The sequence below is a fragment of the Anopheles ziemanni genome, chromosome 3, assembly GCF_943734765.1.
Source record: "Anopheles ziemanni chromosome 3, idAnoZiCoDA_A2_x.2, whole genome shotgun sequence".
Taxonomy (NCBI): domain Eukaryota; kingdom Metazoa; phylum Arthropoda; class Insecta; order Diptera; family Culicidae; genus Anopheles; species Anopheles ziemanni.
This window is the reverse complement of record NC_080706.1, coordinates 58294671-58315149: the sequence shown is the minus strand read 5'-3', so window position 1 is coordinate 58315149 and position 20479 is coordinate 58294671. Positions and strand designations below refer to the sequence as shown.

Here is a 20479-nt window from a genome sequence, read left to right as displayed (position 1 = left end):
ACCTGTCTACGTTATAAGGATATCTCTCTGCAAGGCTAATTGAAAAATGATTATCGTTATTTAATCATTCAAAATTACGGGGCGTGTTACTGAATAGTATATGTGGAATATGGTGTATCTCGGTTGTGGCACCATCTTTATTCGTGTGTCTTTTATGCACAATCCAGAATTGACCGCTTTACATCTGTTATGTTAAGTTTTTCCACATTAGTGAAAAACAAATTACATAAGTCATGGTATTTGTTTGCTCTTGAAAAATGGGATGAGGAAGTTTTTCAACAGAGAAATTTTAATCACAATCTTTTTAATCCATCACATCAAGGTAGTGACATAGTCTTTTTGTTGCCAACAGTATCTATTGAAAACATCCAAAGGTCCTGGTATTTTCAACCGGGAATGAAAACAATTTAATTTTGCTGTAGCAGATTTACTTATACAACCAGCGTAGTTATGTTATGCATTGTTATTTTGCGCAAAAATGGCATTATCACTAGCATTCCTTTCCTGTTTGTCTTCTTATTTGACCAAACGACATTATTTGTTCATGCCTACCTATTGAGAACTTTCTAAAATGTTTCCTCTGCGTATGTGGACGGCCAGTCCTCTCGTACAGTAGAGGTTCCCGTCTTGGTTGGGATTTGAACCCACAATGCGTGGTTTTCTCACAAATGTTAAATATCTGCATTAGGATTTAATGCAAACTACAATATCTCGTTTATAACATTTATTTTCTCTCTCTCCCCATACAAGTTGCGGTGCAAATTAATAGTTATATTATGCCCAGTAAAAGATGAGATAATTGCTCAAAAGCGAGAAAAGACACATCGTTGCAAGATAAAGAAAATTAATTTCATCTGAAAATTCCGTTAGCGTTAGCATGTTGTTGAAACTGCTTGGGATGGTTTTTATAACATGGACTTAATTTTCAGTATGTTAAATTCATCCTAAACATATCAAAATAAATATATGAAGTTTGATTTTTAATGAACAACATTATTATGATCCATATAAATTATGCATTTCGTTTTTATGATTAATTGTTATATTATTAGTTTGTTCAAAATAAAAAATATTAGAAAAATGAATATAGTTAATTTGAACTTCCGAATCTTCCAGTTATATGGAAGCTTAAGACGAGGAGGAATTCAAAAACCAATGCAATAAATTATTGCTAATTTTATTGCGTGCTGCTGGGATCCGCTAATCCTAGCAATAATAAAGCTAGTCAGGTTTTTCTATCACGGCTAATTGAGGCACAATCATCCTTGGCGGTCCGTCTCCATCTGAGAGTGAATATAATGAATATTTTATTTTTGTTTATCAATCACACAACGGTTATTATCTCATGCCTCCAACTGTCTCCAAGTGTAGTTTGCAAGAACGCTGTAAAATATAACATGTGCAACAAAGCTCTTCAGCAGAATCAGAGGGTTTGTGGTGGTTATAAAATGGTTTATTTTTCAAAATGGTAAGTTTTCTGAAGACGACGGGGGGAAAGTTAACAGGAGAATCGAACGATAGGTTTCACATAACCTGTTTTCTGGTTTGGTGACTTGCTATCAAAGAAACCGAACGAAAAAGGCATAATGGAGTGACGTAGACTGTGCGGAAGTCGTACCATTTGGAATCATTATTGTACAAAATCATATGGGTATACTTTTTATGTTATTACATCTCTCATCGTAATTAAAGCTTTCACTAAATGTGATTTATAAGGAATCAATTTTGTAATACAATTTTCATTGTATATAAAATGTTACAAAACTTAGAAAATTCTCTCCTTTTCAAATTAAAAAAAAACAATCAATTCAATCGCCGTACGATTAATGTCTTAATGTTACCTTTCCCAGCTAGTTTCAACACTAATTAGAATGGTTTGCCATTACATCTTGGTAGACCTGTTTATTCCGGAAGATCGATGTTCCATCTCATTCCTCTTCTTCTATAGTTTTCTCTTGAAGACACATACCATTACTCAGTCAACACTATGAAACGGAGGCAGCAGGGTTCAAATGTATTAACATGATCAGGACTGCTTCAATGTTACTTAATTACCCAATCAAAACTCAAGTACTTTCTAAACACGTAATCAAGTACCTTGATAGACACGTCGTAAACCTCACGCACAGCGAGACAAAGAACGATCGATAATAAGCCGCAGAACTACACTGTTACTTTAGATTTAAATTGAGTGATGAACTTCGTACTTCATACTTTTTTATATGCACTATATGAACGCAATGTGAAAAGTATATGTTGATATTGTAATCCAAAATATTCAGGATTGTGTCTTTGTGGAAAAAGTATGAGTTTTTTTTAGTGCTATTACAAGTGTTAGTTTTCAATTTCATTAACACTTACTTACTTACAGTAGAAGCGCTCTTAGGAGTACATTTCAAAGTAAGACAAACCAGTTTTCAATCAGAAATCTATTTAAACACTTTGTGACCCAGTAAGCGTCGATTCACGCACGGCTTTTATAATCCGTCAAGAATCGAGTCTTTTATAACCCTCGTCTTTATCGTCATAACCAGTTGGTGTATTGAGGCTACATCAGGCTGCCGGATCATCGAATATAAGCATTCGCTCGTTTCTTGCTCGCTTATGTAACAACCTAGCGTGAGGTCAAGAGAACAAATCTTAAAGCTTAATAGATTCCATAAGCTGATCATATTTTTCATTCCATACCGTGTTCTCCAGTACTTCCTATACCATGTTTGCGTGGTACCCCTTAGGCTAGGTAAGATGATCAATGTCATATCATGAGGTTATAATTGAATGCAATTGCAACATATATCAAGAGAAACATCATACACACCCGTGCATTGGTGTAAAATTTAACATGCATGTGTGCTGAACCTATCTCGCTGAAGTGCGATAAGTGTACTTTCAAAATATTTTTTTTAACAGTATTCCAATTTTGGTGGTTCGAGTTTACAGCAGTGGTTTCAATTACGTCTAGCGACAAAATTGTTCAACAAACAGAAGCTAGCGAATCGGGCACTGCTGGTATTGATATTCTATTTAGTTAGTAAGCCTCTCAGCTGTAAAATTGTTCTTTGCTCTTTACAAAGTACGCCCATTCGAAGAAGGCATGATTAATTTCAATCAGCATATAAACGACTGCAGACGCCATCTAAAATTCGTTCTGAATTCGCTACTATTTTCCATACCACAGCAAAAGAAGACGACGTTCCCCCAGCCAAGTAAACAATTCTAACAGATTCCGATGAGGCTGGATCATGGCCACCGTGCAGTGTCGGGTAGATTGGACGCTGTTGCCAAGCGGAACTAAGTCTTAAACAGCACCATCTTCTATAGCGGAAACTACGAACTAGCTCTATCATCCGGCTCAGTATCGGAAGCTGGCGCCCCCTGGGCGACCATAAACAGATTTATTGTAGTGTTGGAAGTTTTTCCCATTCTTTTATCTTGCTTTCTCTTATAACTTCTTCAAACTGAATGCGGCGCCCTTCTCTGGTTACCGCCTTGCAGTCTGGTCAAGAGATTTGATATCTGGTACATCCAAAAACTGTTGACAAGTTCTAATGTAAGTGTATAAGTGGAGAAAGTTCAGTTTTGGACTATGTTGAAAAGTCGGCAGACTGAAAGTAGGAACTGTGTTTTCAAAGTATTGATGTCTGTTGAGAGTATCGTTTGTAATTTTTTCTCTCTTTCGTTTCAATGCTTTTTTTATGAAAAGTTGAAAAACTCGACCAAAATGGTACTTGTCCAAAATGGTATTTATAAACAGTTTTAGCGAACAGATAAGCGAGCTCTTAACTCGTTTGGAAGAAGAAACTAGAAATAAAACCAACTATCATTACGTAGGGCTTAATTCTAAATTGTCTCTTATGAACAAACAGTTTAAACATGTAAAGAACCTGCGATATCCTGCATAATTAAATGATTCTTAGCAAATCACTGTTTCATGTTCCGTTCTGTGGGTTTCTCAGGGGAAGTGCGATACGACAATCGTAATGTTGCTATGCCGTTTCGGCGTTTGAGTGTTTGTTGGAAACGCAAAGACAGAAAGCTATCAAAAACCACAACTTTAACCTATGAATGTGGCATAAATCAACTAACTAAGGACCTTCCCGAAGTGAAGTGCTGGGATATCATCATAATCATGACCATCATCATCGGTGACTGGAATTAGACCATGGCTGTTTCTCTGCCGCGACTACGGGACCGACCATAACGACGACATGATTTTCGTTTTTTTTTTATGATACTCATAATTCTTTCCATTTTTTCTGCACCGATCTAGTGTCATACAACACCCCTTCAAGCAGAATTTCAAACTATGTGGAAAGATTTGTCTGTGCATGTTGCGCATTTCTGTATCTTTAGAGTGTGTGATACGAAATAACATTGTTTACCACTGAATTTTAATTTAGTATTGTTCTATTAGTTCGAATAAAAAACTAAGCAAAAATAAAATTTATCTGCAAAGCTAATTGAGGGTATATGGCTCAAAATACTTAATAGGTGCAATAAATAAGAAAATATTGTTGTATGTACACCACAGCACATTGCTAAAACACAACAGATTTTGAATGACACAAGGCAAGTAACGCCATATGCTCCAATCATTAGAGCATGTATCGAAAATGTCTATTACTGAAAACAATCTGTTTAGCCTACAGTTCTTTGAGACTGTAGACAGCACATTGAAGGCCAATGAACTGTCGGATTTAACTACACACTCACACATAAAACAGTCTTGAAGGCAGTACATCGCAGGAATGTCTTAAAGAATGTCGCTAAGAAATGATGGTGCACAGTGCCGGCTGCGTGCCCTTGTTTTACCTCGACCGTAAAAATCTCACTAGCTTTGAGGCGCCAGGCAATACGTAAGGCGTGATGTCCTCTATCATGTATGTAGACAAGTTGACAAATTGGTGTGTTTGGTATTTGAATCAAACAATTGACCATTCAGATAGTTAATCAGCATATTTGCAAAAGCTGTATTTGAGGCGCGAATACCAGGAAGAATATTTATCATTTCAATCCGCGTAGAAAGAGCTACATAAAGGAAAAAATAAACAAACAAAATATTCCTCCCTCTGCATACTCTGTGACATCATGATACACATAACTCTTACCGACTGATTTTGTATGGGAAGCATATCAAATGTCATCAATTTTCGACGCCAATAAACCTGTACCAAGCGTAAAAGCTAAAGGTGAGATAGAATAGACATTAACGGCGCGTGGATTTGGCTAAGCGCGTGAGTTTAAACGATTCATTGAGAAAAAACGTACATACAGTGTATTAAGTCCATGGATTGATTAGGTAAACATTTTTTACATCGAATTACAAAGACATTTTTAATCGAATTTATTTTTACTGGCGATAATTTTTATTTCAAACATTTACTTGCCCCATACTTTTCCAGTCATTTGCTTAATTGAAAATTATTACCTACCTAGGAGGTTTCGTTCACAAAACTTATTTCTGATTATAGAAACAATATTTTTCTAATAAAAATAGTTTTGACAAAACACCACAATCCGATTTTTTCAATCTGTATTTCAGAAAGTGCAACGAGTGTTTTTTTGAAAACGAATAAATTGTATCTAGCACAGGTTATGAACAAATTCCGGCTCCATTTTAATGTATATTTTAACTTCACCCATAATAGGTCGTAGCACACAAATACATTACGAGCGTTCGAACTTGCAATCTAGCTCCTTGTGACAGCTTCAATTAAAATAGTGTATACGGAATGGAAGCTAACCCCATTCGCTGTATACAGGCATGCTTTCCTGTTTGGCGTATTCACACACTTCAACATTTCAGCGTACAATTTGCGGCTGTGGAGTGGTTACACCGCCAGTAACTGTAGTCATTGGTGATTGCACCAGTGATTTAAAAAAAGCTATAAATTTACCAATTCTATACAATATTGAAATAGCGCGAGACTGACCTTGCATGAAATTGCCTTGTTAGGTAGTGATATTCATAATTTTAATTAAAGTGGCCCTTCAAAAATCTAACCGTAAATTATTAGCAGCAATAAGATATTTGATTTAAAAACAGCATACTCTTTGCAATTTAGTTTTCATACTAATCACGAATACTTGAAATATAAAACAACTAATCTTGCCTCTCTTTTTTTCTTTTTAACCTTCCTAGATGGTGCACTGGACCCCGGCATCGATCTGCTAGAAGCACTAAATCTACATTCAAACTTATCCCAATACCCAGGAGTAGAGATTTTCCCATCGACAAGAATTTTTCGTTTGACAGGTAAGTTTCAAGCTTATACATATTTCCACTTACTGGATGAATTTAGTAGCAGAAAAGTTTAAAGAAATGAAACTACTTGCTCAGTTCTTTTTTTTTAAACTTATTTTAACAAATATTTTTTCATCCAGTCTATATCTAAAGGTTTATCAGACTTTCATGTTAGGGGGTTCCTATGTCGCAGCTGTAGCGCGTGGAAACCCCACGCCAAAAGTGTAGGATCGAATTTTGAGTCTTAACACCCTCCGGTATTACGAACAACTGACCGACCACTGATCTATAATATACCGTCTATCGGTCACAGTAGAAACTCTCTTCGGAGAGTGGCCATGTCCCACTAGAGATTTCGTGCTACAAAAAATAAAAACAGATCAGTCCTGGATTTTAATTAAAGCAAGCTCTGTTTACTTATAATATATTACGAATTATTGCTACTAATAGTCTCGGTACAATAATAACTAAAAAAATTTAACTTCCTTTTAAAGTCTTCATTCAATTTTTTAACGACAAACTTTTTCGTATATGTACGACATAAACAAGAAGATAAATCACAAACTATCGAAATTAGATAGAACATCTTTATCAACGTATTCCTTCTACTTGGCTACTAAATCAAGTATCATATCGGAGTGTCATTCAATGGATCGCCCGTTTAGGTTCTACGATTAAATAAACAGCCCCCAAACCGTATGAGGCTGGATGGTTTATGTATCCATGTTATATATTGGTTGGAACATTTCTGCTAGCCGAGCTATTGGGGAAGTAGTCTAGACGATAGTGCCGCGTTTGTGCGTTTTTGCGTTATCGTCTAGACTACGTCTAGTTTGCCGTTTGTCGGGAATGGTGGTTGAAGTCAGTATTATTTTTTCCTGGACTACAACCATTTTCCAGGCTCGTAATGTTGACTTAGTATTGTGTTTCCGGCAGCAGACATGATGGTATGTTTGCTGTAGAATATAACAGGTGAATGGAGAGACATGGACGACTCTGAGAACAGGGTATAATAAAATTATCAGAATATTCTGTGAAATTCGCCTGGTTTGACATAATACATAATTATTACACATTGCATATCATTACCTAAGCATCATACACCATTTGGAGTATTGTGCGTAAATGTTTTTAGACGTTTTTGTAAACAACTTCATTATGATTTGGTGACACATTACCACATCACATGAAATATACAATAAAAAACGATGAGAGAAACCTATATGGCTCATACATTTCAGGTGTTACTGAGAATAGACGTACCCGACCCTATAACATTTGTATATTTTTCATTGGATGCTATGTCAGTTCTCGATGTATCTGAAAAATGTTATTGATGAGTTGGGGATGGAATTGATAAATTCAAGGCGCTTAGTACAAAACTTTATTCAGAGATTTTTTTATATTGAAGCTTTCAAGGCTTTGCAATTAGGAGTCGTCATAAGAATGCTATCAACTATAACCTTGACCATTTTTGAGTTGGTTTAACAATTTACCAGTGGTCCTTCGTAGCACTAGTTAGAAGCAGGTAATACTATACCATTAAACTTGCAAAGGTTTTTGTCCCACAGTGAAAAGAAACGGCAGATTATTTTTATTGGTTTTTAACGCACACTTCGACCCATAAATTCCAGCAGGGTTCGTTTTGCACTCTGAACACCGATCTTACGTTCATTTGAACTTCATTTGATTACTGAACTAAGTGAGGTTTTAAAAATATTCAACCTTTTAACACGTTGACTGCCATGGCTATCATTTTTGATAGCCAGCTGTCATTAGTTCTAAAAAGTTTTTGTCCGATAAATACATGAACATGTAATTTAAAAATTATAGTAATATTTAATATCAATTCTCTGGGAAGCTAAGTTTTTGTTTAGCCTTCAAAAACCGTCGGTTTATTGAATGTTATAAACAAATTTGATTAGAAAAGATTGTTCTAAAAAAGTGTGCTAAAAAGGCTTGGCAGTCAACGTGTTAAACCTTTATTATTTTACTATTTTTACACACCACCTTCACTGGTATATGAAAATTTTACATACACCATACACCAACTCTTTATGCATAGGCCTAAATGAAGTACATTCCTATTTCTGACGGCTTTCGATTTCTTTATCTATGATTTTCTATAGTCTTCTATCCCAATCTTCAGTATAAAAATATGTATGAAGTACGCAAGAATATGATTAATTTAAATTCTAACAACACACCATACATCGTTTTCTTCCATGGTATATAATGTAAACTATTTTAATTAGCTGAGAACAGATGTCAAAATGAAGCCTTGAAACTAACTTTTTAGACCAAAACGGTAATAAGTTTGTAAATATAATAATTCTCAAATACCTATTATTCGAACACCAATAAAAAGTTGTTCAAGCAATTTAGTTCATTTGTTTCGCAGTAATGATTACCGTTCCTGGTATAGTTTACTTCTGTGCCTTCTGATGAAACATCGCTGACATCGGTCAGGAGATGCGCGCTGTTGTTGAATTTGTTGTTATTCATATATCAACTTGTTGACAGTTATGACCGATTTCGGTCCATTACCAAAATGAGCGGCATACACATCGCTGTCTATGAAACGAGAATTGAAACATATGGGGGACCGGTGAAATTCCAAAACCGAAAATTTGCTATCAACCAGACAAACATATTTAACACGGAGAGGTGGTTGCTTTTAAAGTAATGGTGTAGATTAGGAAAAAATATGAAAAAAATATTGCAAAAGTGTTGAACAGATGCTAATCAAAATCTTTTTTTTAAGTTTTATAATACAAATGTTTTGGAAACGGTTTTATTAAAAAAAGGATAAAAACGTTCAGTCACGGATCATTGCTGGAGTGGTATAATCTAGTGATGAAAATAACAATTTTTTTTTTAAGAATTTGAATCAGAGTGAACAATCGTCACGAGGTTCACTCTTTTGCGAATTGAAACGTGTAACATGAGTTATTAGTCGTCACAGAGATTCTCTTGACAGGGATTCGAGTCCCAAAAGAATGAATCAGTGAGTAAAAGTTGCGAGTAGTCTCAACTTGGGATTCGAATCTCTATGACGACTAGCTACTCTTTTACTCACACATTCACTCCTTTGGGAATCGAATCCCTTGAAAGATTCAAATCAAAGAGGAGTAAAAAACACTATCCGTTAAGATTTAAATCAATCATTTAATAGTAAGATTCGACTCAATCACTTTTTCTTACTGAGTACGCACATCACTAGTATGATCCACACGGGAATGATGAACTACCAGTCACGCTTATGGTTGGCATTCACAATTGACTCAAATTGGGTAATCTTTTATACATTCTCCCCTTTTTATTGGTCATCCACTTCATTGCACTGGATGAGAACCATCCTTTGTGGAAAGATGTATACACTAACTACCACACTTTTGGTTTTTTTATATTTGTTTTTTTTCTGCTTCGACGCTATGACATAAAAACAGTCTTACTTACTTTGTTCAATAATACGATAAAAAGAAAAAAAGTTATAACGATTATTGCGTTTATTTCGTATACAGCGTTTTACTAGTTTTGTCCACCAAACGTCTGTGAATGACTGTGTTTTGGACAAAGGTGTTTGGTTGGCCTTACGGACACATTACATGTGGTGTCAGTTTGATTGCGGATTTTCAACAAGTGAGACGATGCTTTGGTTTTCTTGAACAATCCATACATAGCACAGCACTAGGAAATGGAGCGTTCGTCGAACAAAGTAGTGGCAGTTGTTGCTATTTTAACAGTATTAACTGTGATAAATGTTCGTGGCTACCAGAGCTATAATATTCTTTACATAAGTTCTGTTGCGTCTCCGAGCCATTTTCTTTGGTGAGTGGTTTTTAAACTACTTTAGACTAGTGTAATAATATTGAAAACTTATTCGCTTTAGGAGTGAGCAGTTATCGAAAATAATAGCCAGAACTGGGCACAACGTAACTCTGTTGAACATCTTTAAAGAAGGAAGACAGGAGAATCTACACTTTATGAAACTCAACGAAGTCGACGAGTTTCTTGCATTGGATGACCCAATTGACTATCTGGAACTGCACCGGTTGTCACTACCCGAGCTGCATGCTTCTTTTGTGGATCTGGAAATTACAGTTTGCCACCTTGCGCTCACATCAAATCAGTTCTTGCGGTTGATGGGCTATCCAGAAAACTTCAAATTCGATTTGATCATCCACGACCATGTAGCCGGCCCGTGCTTGTTGCTTCTAATGGAACGATTTAATCATCCTCCGTTAATAATGGCCTCTGCTTCAGATGTGCTACAGAGCACGGAACACTTCTTTGGCTCTCCAATGTTCCCAGGATTAATTCCTAATCAATTAACCGATTTGTCAATAACTATGGGATATATTGAGCGAGTATACAACTTTATCATTACATTCCTTGAATCGATGTCCAGAAAATACAACATAAATCCTCGGATCGATCAACTCGTCAAAAGCTATTATCCCAGCATGTCATCAGTATCGCATCTGGAGATGAAAACTGCTGTGGTCCTTTTAAATTCGATTGCCATTCTTTCACCTCCAGAACCAAAACTGTGGCGAGTGATCAATGTTGGTGGACTGCATATCGAAACACGAAGGCCTCGTGAAGGCAAAGCTTATCTTATGGGCCTATCACAAAATGCAAGTTTTGAAAAGTATGTATACGTGTCATTCGGCAGCAACATTCAAATTATAAGTGTAGAAACCCCTTTTACCCAGTCCTTAATCACTGTCGCCCGACAATTACCATACGTCATGTTTCTTTGGAAAACCAATCAACTGGATGGCGTTGTTCCGGAAAATGTTTTCACTGCGGATTGGTTCCCTCAAAACGACATTCTCAGCAGTGGAAACATTGATGCTTTTGTGACACATGGTGGACTGCTGAGTGTGCAGGAAGGAGCATGGTACGGAATACCTATGCTGGGAATACCAAACTATGGAGATCAATATCAAAATATACGCCGAATTGTGCGGCTGGGTGCAGGAAAACGATTGAATCTAGAAGATGTAAGCCCGCAAGCATTCAAAGAACTCTTAGTGGAATTAATCCATGAAGAAAGGTTAGTTCATAAATTAAATAAAAATAGAGTTAATACTAACCAAAAAAACAAAACAGACTAACCAAAAAAAGATGAAAGAATAAAAGAGAGTTTCTGTACGTGATCTTTTCTAGGTACCGACGTTCTGCCCGCATCCTGTCACAAATTATTCGTGACGTTCAAGTGCCACCACAAAAAAAAGCTTTATGGACAATCGAGTGGGTAATAAGGAATCAAAAAAACACCGAAAGCGTAATGGGAGGTTTTGCAGAAGTTCCATTTATTGTAAAATATTCGTTTGAAATTGTTTTTACCATACTCTTAGCAATAGGCCTAATTGTCGGTATGTTATATTTGTTTATATGCATTGGCTTCCGATATTGTAGGCGTAGCTTTAAGAAAAAGACAAAACATGAATAAAACCAATTCTTCGTGACAGGATAATTGATATATTGGTTGTTTGTGCAAACGGCACCATCTGTCGCTGCGGTGTTAGTGCACAATTTGTCATTCACAATGTAATGATAAACTGCATATGGTACAGAACAATACTCTTCGTTGAATGTGCTTTGGTGCCGGATGCATTGTTAATAGAAAAGCATAACTCATTGCAGTCCGACAACCTGGGACTAAATAAATCATATTCTGTTTAATTTCCTGAAATTGACATTCCGTAAAGCTGCGTATTTGACTACTGTTGAACGAACCCCGCATATTGACTCTATTGCCTCAGATACCAGTAGATGGAACAGTTTTGTGACCATAAACACAGATTACAGTGGCGCAAGGAAGCCTTTACCTATGCAAGACAGTCGACTTAATCAACGTAACAATAAAAAGCTAAATGTAGGATCACTCCTAATGGGGCAAGCAACCGTAGTGGTGCTTTTCGATTAAGATAATACCGCTTCCACCAAACCATTTATCACTGTCATCTAGTACTGATTTGCATATTGCATGCACTCGGACCGTTTTGTTGACAGTTGGCACCAACTGAATCGCAATGCCTTTGACCAAAGAATGACTCGGACAAGCTAAATCTCCTGCCGATGCCAGGAGGCCACTGGTAATAGTGCTGCAATAATGACTTCGGAAGCGAATGTCCTTACCTATTTTCTGATACGGCCGGGTAACATTCCAATCGTCAATTCTGTATGCTACTTGGAAAAGTTGCGCAACTTACACAGATAATCCAAAGTGGATTCCTACATACCAAAATCGATAGAAAACATAGTAAACCAACATTTAAGTTCCACACACATAATTAAGTGGAAGCATCGTAGAATTAAAAACAAAATATTGATGAAATAATTCGAAATATTCAGAAAAGTAGCGATAATAGATTTTGGAGAATCTATCAAAACTGCTACATTAAACCAATTTTAATCATTCCTTTTGGCAACGGCGTTGCTTGGACAACAGTTAATCTAAATATTTTTTGCTCAAAAAACCTATGCCGGATCTGAATATGATCTGTGATGTACCGTTATTTCCGACTGCAATGTTAGCAATTTTATTGTTACAACATGTCACGTTTCTCAATACCAAAGTAAGAAAATAAATAATTCCAAAAAAACGCCTTCAGCCTAGGGCAATATGAAACAATTTCCCTTGCCTACAGGCAATAGCAATCACAGTTCATGGCGTACAAATCAACACTTTCTCTACTTTGGCTCCAAAAGTTCCAAATGGAATAATTGTAAGCCTCGAAAAATGCGACAAATTGCGACAAAATTAGCTAACGCGGGTTATACGGATGATATCTGTAAGTGTACGATCTACCTACTAATAAATAATATTGCGTGTGTAATGTTATTTTTGGTCGGCTTTTTCGTACACTTATCTTTACATTGACTGACGAGACTAATTTAGTATCTGATGAGGATGTTGACCGACATAAAGTACAATATGTAGGTTGTTTCTTGTGACTCGCACACATATGGTTAATTCGTGACCATTTGTGTACTTTTGCTTATGTTTGTTTACTAACCTCTGATAATTTCACTCTAAATCATACCATATGTCCTTTGGGCGTTATGTGTTCTCCGCACAGCTCCACTGGCTTTACCTTTCAAAGAACAGATAGCTATTTTACACGATTCCAGATAAACTCGTTTGGCAACGCTTAAATATAATATGAAATATTCTTCTTTTCAGGATCCAATCGAAATCTTGTTCTTCCGGCTGCGGCTTTTCACCGGGCAGTGGAAGAGATAAAAAAATCATCAGAATTTACATTTTCTGCTGTAGTAAAGCAAGAAGAATCTAACATTGGGACCATAGTATCCTTTTCCAACGGAAACAATAGGTAGGTTTCAATTTTGTTCATACTTTCCTCTTTCTTTCCTTTTCTTTCACTATTTTTTTTTTGCTATCATTCCATTTCCGACATTCCCAAACTCCTGATCCACAAAGTACATTACCTAGACACAATCCATGGTTTACGTTTACACGTTTATCTTTAATGTTAAATAATTTTCAATTCAATAGAATGCACCCTCTAGCTACTAGCGAACTACATAGTTTTTGGTGTATTTTGATAGACACAATTTGAATTGTTTTTTTCAATTCGGTACTTTTTGTAAAAACAGGCACACTTATCGATGATAAAAAAACTTAAAATCCTTCGGCGTTCTAATCATCCCTTGAATGTCCCTTTTACTACAAATATTCTGTTTCCATCCAATCCTCTCGTATCTTCCGTTTTTTGTCCTTGTTGTTGCTCTATTTTTTTCTGTCTACTATTCTTCTTCTTTTTTCTCTAATCCTAATCGAAACATTGTAATAATTAATATTAATGTTAAGGTATTTAGAATTACAATCAAGTGGAAGACGTGACGAAATACGTTTTCATTACACACACATAACAGCAGCGGGTGAAACGGATATAAAAGTGGAAACGTTTCCGTATCGACTTGCGGACGATACCGAGCACAAGGTGTCACTAACGGTCAGCGGCACCGAAATGCAACTTTTCATCGACTGCCATCCACTGTATAAGCGAGTGACGAAGTTTTTACCAGATAGAAATTTTAGTGCTTCCAATATGCAATTATTCGTCGGACAAAGTAACTCTAATAGTCATTATTTATTTAAGGTAAACATTGAAACACACGCAAATGGATATAACTATATCCAGACACTACATCTCATCCGAACATATACTAATAATTTTTTTCACTCTATATTGTCGCTGCAACTAGGGTGAGCTAAAAGATGTTCGTCTTATCACCAGCTCTTACGGTTATTTATCACAATGTGAGTTAATGGATGCACAATGTCCTACTTGTGGACAATTTTTAGAATTAGAGAACGCTTTATTAGAATTAAAACAAACGATGTCGCTGTTAACAAAAAGGGTAAGTATTGTCGTAGTTGCTGCAAAACCGCATTTAGGAAAGTTGGCATTAAACATTGTTTTTTCGTTTCCAATTTGCAGCTAGTGGAGGCGGAGAAGCGTGTCTCATATATTGAAGAATGTGATTGTAAAAAATCATGTTTAATAAATGGTACAACTAAAAATGACGGAGAAGTCTGGAATGTAGGTTGCAGTCGATGTGAGTGCAAACAAGGCGAAGTTAAGTGTGGTCCAAGACCATGTCCTGCAGTTAAATGTAAACATCCAGTATTAAAAGAGGGCGAGTGTTGCCCCGTATGTTTAAGTAAGTATTTTTTTAAGCAAATAATCTATTTTGAAACTACAAGGAATACCCTCTAAATGTTCTAGTATTCTCTCATAACAGGCATTTGCGATTGATTTTTTTGTGAAAACAGTTTTAGATCGATTGTCGCTCATGACGTGGTAGATATACTGTGTAACATACTGTATACTATCATTTATCCCCTAAGAACCAAAGAACCAGTTTTTGTATATCCAGGCCTTTCAAATATTTTTTTTTTACTTTTTTTTAATTTAATTTAATTTATTTAATTTGTTTGATGGAGTAAGAATAAAACTGTTTCATGACATTTTATGTCTGGATATTTTTATTAAAAACCCTGGCCTGTTCAACGTTCAAACACGTTTATAATAAAATGAATGTTGAAAGTGTTGAAAACAGTTGTTTTACATCTATATGTATGTCGATTGAGAGTATCTACAACTGGTGACCTTTTCACAGTCATTTAAAAGAAGAAAATAAAATCTGTTCTCCGTCAGCCGCTTGTAATACAGCATATACCCCCGGCAGTGCTTTGTGAATGCATATTAGTATGATATCGAACGTTGAATAGATATACGTGTCATCAAGGTTTGCTTTTCAATGAGTTGTTTTTAACGACACATCAATGGTTCACGCCGAGCCTGAACAGCACTGTTTTTCAATAAATTCTGACTAACTTAACGGATTGGTGATAGGCAAGTCATAAATTTGAAACGATCATGTCTCATTCTTGCAAGATCAACGCAATAAAAACTCAGTTGACAAGAAATTTACTTTGTGATTGAGATATATATATATATATATATATATATATATATATATATATATATATATATATATATATATATATAATATATAATATATAGAGTATATATATATAAAAGATCACACACAGACATTTTATAAATCAATTTTCATTTTGTCTGGTTCAATTCAATTTGTTTTTTACATCACTCGGAAGTCTGAACCAGTTTCCTGAACCCTTAAAATTAATTATTTCTTTGGATCTAACAACTGCGTTCATGTATTGGTTGGAAATACACTATATTATTTGTCTTTTATTGCTTATTCCTTTACTTACAGAGAGCTGTTACATAACAAAAAAGGATTTTGAACACGGTGAAATCCAAATATTAGGCTGTAGAAACTGTTCGTGTGTAGACGGTAATATGCACTGTGAATTCCTACAATGTCCAGAGTTGAAGTGTCCACCAGAACAACAGATGTCGGTGACTGATGAATGCTGTAAATTTTGTCAAGGTATTTCATCGTTCCCATTAGGTGAATCGTCCCAGGACGATCAGTCCGAGGGATACTATAAAAATCAGCCAAAACAACAGCAGCAACAAGAGCAATCGATGCAACAGGATGATCAGTACCATGAGAAAAGGCTAGAGCATGCGCAGGAATCATCGCAACTGCGTCAGTACGAGTCGGGCTTGGAAATGAGTTCCACTAAGCCATCCACGCACAATAATAGCACTAAACCCGATAGCAGGAAACATGTTGACGAAACAATTGAAACAAGTTTGAACTCCGACGGAGCTCCATTCGTTGATCATAAACGACATCATGCAAGAAAACATCAACAACATCCAGCTGGAGAAAAAATCGCCAATCGGCGGCATGAAGCAAACAAGAAATTGGAGGAAGATACAAGCAGCATTAATGATCGCACTCTTTCAATGATTATTGTTGCCAAAGATCGCTCTAATTCCCAGATACATTTTGTGGAAGAGCAAGGTGAACAAGTACTACCGAAAGATTTTGTCTTCAACTTGGTTGGTGATGAGAATATCGAAGAATTGGAGAAACAGGATAACATCAAGCGAAACCCAACTTTTTCAAGAGAAACCGACGCTTTTCGATGACCGTAATTGTTGAATACGTTAAAGAACGAATCTTGGTTTACATTTGACTGCCGATATTCTGTTATTCAAGCCAATCTTCGGTGGCACTAATTTTCGTTCACGACATAAATTAATGAAATTTAAATCCATTTTCATCTCTAATGTCACCATCATTGATCATCAGCGAGCTGAGTGATGATTATTTTAAAATGAATTCAATGTGATCGATTGCGAACTCCATGAAAAAGAGGCCTGATACATAGATTAATATAATAATCGCAATCATCAATTTCTATCACTACGATGGGAATCGTTAATCGTACATAATGAGAATGCTTTCATAACCCAACGACAAATCAGGAAGCACAACTGTACTTGGACGGATTGTATCTAACAAGAACATGAAGAGAAATGTTTGAATCTGTTTGAATTTCGATGGAAAACTAACGTACAAATGATCATTTTTTACCTATAACCGTAATTAAAGTGCTCTAATACTCTTCTACTCATCTCTTTCCTGCTTGTCTTAATTTCAACATGCTTTATGATCAAAATTTTACTATATTAACAACTAACTCAACAAGACTTTTTTCTCCTTTCTTTCCATGTCTGGCTTCTTGTCTCCTTCTTTAAAACTATTCTGCCTCTGGATTGCGGGAAAAACATTTAAATTCGGATTTTGATATGACTGGTCAAAAAATGTACTAATATGAACTACTATCAAAATTACGTCCTTCTTTCGTGTCCTCTCCAACACCCTTAAATATGAAAATTATTCAAAATATGGCTTCATTTTGCCTCCTCACCATATGTTTATAATATAAACCATACCATAAAACATCTAAGGCGTGGACTATTGCTCAAAAGGTCATGCATGTCACACTAACGCTACGTGTCTTAATCTTAACACCAAGTACACGTGTACCTGTCGTTCGGGCTTCCACGGAGATGGGTATTTTTGTTCCGGTAAGTAGAGATCTTAACATCTAACATATTATTCGCCATTCATGCAAACGCGCATTCCCATCGTACGTATAACAAAAACATTTTATCCAGGTTCGAGAGGTTCAATGCTTATTTTGAATAAACTTTTTGTCTAGTGATTTACTAAAATCTTTGAAATAGGTACGGCCAATTCGGTCATTTGATTAGATAACTTATGCTAAACCTTTTGTCTTATCTTATAAAATAGGAAACAGCTAGAAAATCTCATGTAAAAATATATATATTTATACACATTCATAAATTTAAAAACGCATTCATATTGTTATTTATAGAATTTAGCTAGATTCACGTTCATTGAACAAACATAACCACATATAACATACAACTGTTTTTTTAATTTTTTCATTGCGCCCGTTCCGGTCAGATGTGATTTATCACATATACATACACAACTATGGAAGTTCCTTTTTAACATGCATATTTTAATTCGCTCATCTCAAACTAGAAAATAATGTATATTGGACATCCTGCTTAACTTGTTGATATTCACTACATTAAGCAATCTTACATTTTTAATTTTATTACTAGCAAAAATACATCGTTACAATTTATCAGCATTTATTAATCGGTTTTTGTTCATGGTTTATTAACACGTAAACAACAGCATTTTCTCATTGAAAAAGTATATGGCGGAGACATTTTCTCATTGAAAAGTATATGCGCCGTAAACTATACATTTGTTTCCATTGAATCAAAATGTACACTCAGCCATTTAGATTTCAATGATCTGTTAGTGCCACCCATTTGTTAAAATTTATCATGTTTTTAACATCACAACACTTGATGAATCGATTTTCATACACAACGCTATCCTTTTCATTTTCGACAGCTCATTACCATTGCAATGCTTTATTTGTATGTACCTTGCATTTATGAAGACTCGCAATTATGAACACGATTGAGATATTGGCAGCTATCCAACAATACGGAAATATCGCTTATAACATCATAATCACGCATTTTATTCACTAAGGGCATGGACGAAAGCAATTGGATTTATTTGATAAATCGTTGCGGCGACGTTATGATTTTGATTGTGATTTTTGATATTGGACATACATAACAAATTAAATTTTAATCATTTTTGAAGCTGTCCATATAAATGATTTGGATTATTTACGAATTCGAAAAAAAAATTTGTCCCATTAGCAACAATTGCGCGATGCAACCATATTTACCAATAATGTCCGCATTCCCTCTCATACACATTAATAAGTTAATCCCGCTACCCCGTTTTCAAGGTTCGTTAGACCTTGATTCAGTGGTGCGGTTCATATGCTAAAATTGGAAACGTTTTGGATTTGTTTTTTTTTTCATGATCTGTCATCAGAACATGAGTGTGTGAAGCATATTTAAAACAGTTGGTTTGTCCCATGATTTTTGCTGTGCCTGTATCGTTCGACACTCTTTCTCACCATCGCCTGATCGAAGAAAAATGAGGAGGAAAACATTTTCTGGCAACGTTGCAGATAATTGAATTAATTTTAATATCACCCAATTGAATTACATTGTAAACGTGGAAAGTAGTAAGAGTATTATGAAATAACATACATTTCATAAAGCGTGATGGTTGATCAAGGGGGTTCTGTGTCTCCTCTGTGGCATTATTGTAATGTTTGAACAGAGCCCTGCAAACAAAAACTGTTCAAAACGAAGCTTGTTGTTGCTACATTGCTGTGTAATGGCCCTTTAAATAACTGCTACCATGAATTACTTTAACTTCATAAGAATCTTCAATAAATAAATTCAATAATTTAGATAATCCACCTAGGCGAAAAGATACTACATCTAGGCGGCCACATAAGCGACCGCATGGTGGTAGTGGCGGCAACGGTGGTAGGAGGCAGCATCACAAGAATTCTACTCACAGAAACAGAAACGGAAAGAAAAAGAAGCACGAACAGGCAGTGCAATTACAAGTTGCAGAAGGTGAAATAATTTGTGTTTTTGTTTGTTTGAATAAGTTTATTTAATTTTTCACATACATTACCACAGCTAGTTTTGACACTTATGAATGCGTTTTTCTTTAACAAATCACAAATTAGCATAAACAACACACATACAATGCTAACGAATTAGATAAGTTACAAAACGTACATTCTATGCTATCATTTAATTTAATGATATTTATACAAATTGTATATTCACTAGCAATACCCACAACACAAAACAAATGATGGCTTATGTAACAGATAGAATTAAGGCTCAAATCAGTTTACCATGGTAATACTCATTTATAAAAGATAAAATAGCAATGAAAAGTACTAACAAAAGGAAGATTGTTGGGCTTGGATCGAAATGGCGTTTGTGTGATTGACTTCATCGAAATTCTAGTTCCCCGTTCTTTTTTTTTAATAATTTTTTTTTCCGTTTCCGGTTTGTGACCTACAAACACTTCTGCTAGACGTGGACGAGTGTGCTCAACAAGGTGGTCTTAATGGTAATCACTGTCATTTGATGAATACGCGTTGTGTGAATACTTTTGGATCATACGTGTGCGAGTGTTTGCCTGGCTATCGCCGACAGAACAAATTTAGTTGCGTTGAGGTGGACGAATGCAAATCGGGAGAGCACAGATGCCACGAGTATGCAGACTGTACCAACACGCTAGGATCTTACAATTGCACGTGCAAGAAAGGATACACTGGCGATGGACATGACTGCAAGCGTAAGTGAA

The 20479-nt window shown here is 35.7% G+C and overlaps 1 protein-coding gene across 1 annotated transcript in view; it reads left to right on the top strand.

Annotated features, from left to right (window-relative positions):
* Window positions 1–20479, top strand: part of LOC131285101 (protein kinase C-binding protein NELL1-like) — a 47950-nt gene that overhangs the window by 20956 nt on the left and 6515 nt on the right. The window contains exons 2-9 of the mRNA XM_058313959.1: window positions 6143–6256; window positions 13443–13593; window positions 14091–14382; window positions 14489–14644; window positions 14725–14947; window positions 16031–16207; window positions 19561–19731; window positions 20207–20470. Of these exons, the coding sequence (XP_058169942.1) occupies window positions 6143–6256; window positions 13443–13593; window positions 14091–14382; window positions 14489–14644; window positions 14725–14947; window positions 16031–16207; window positions 19561–19731; window positions 20207–20470 (1548 nt within the window). The remainder of the gene's footprint in view (window positions 1–6142; window positions 6257–13442; window positions 13594–14090; window positions 14383–14488; window positions 14645–14724; window positions 14948–16030; window positions 16208–19560; window positions 19732–20206; window positions 20471–20479) is intronic.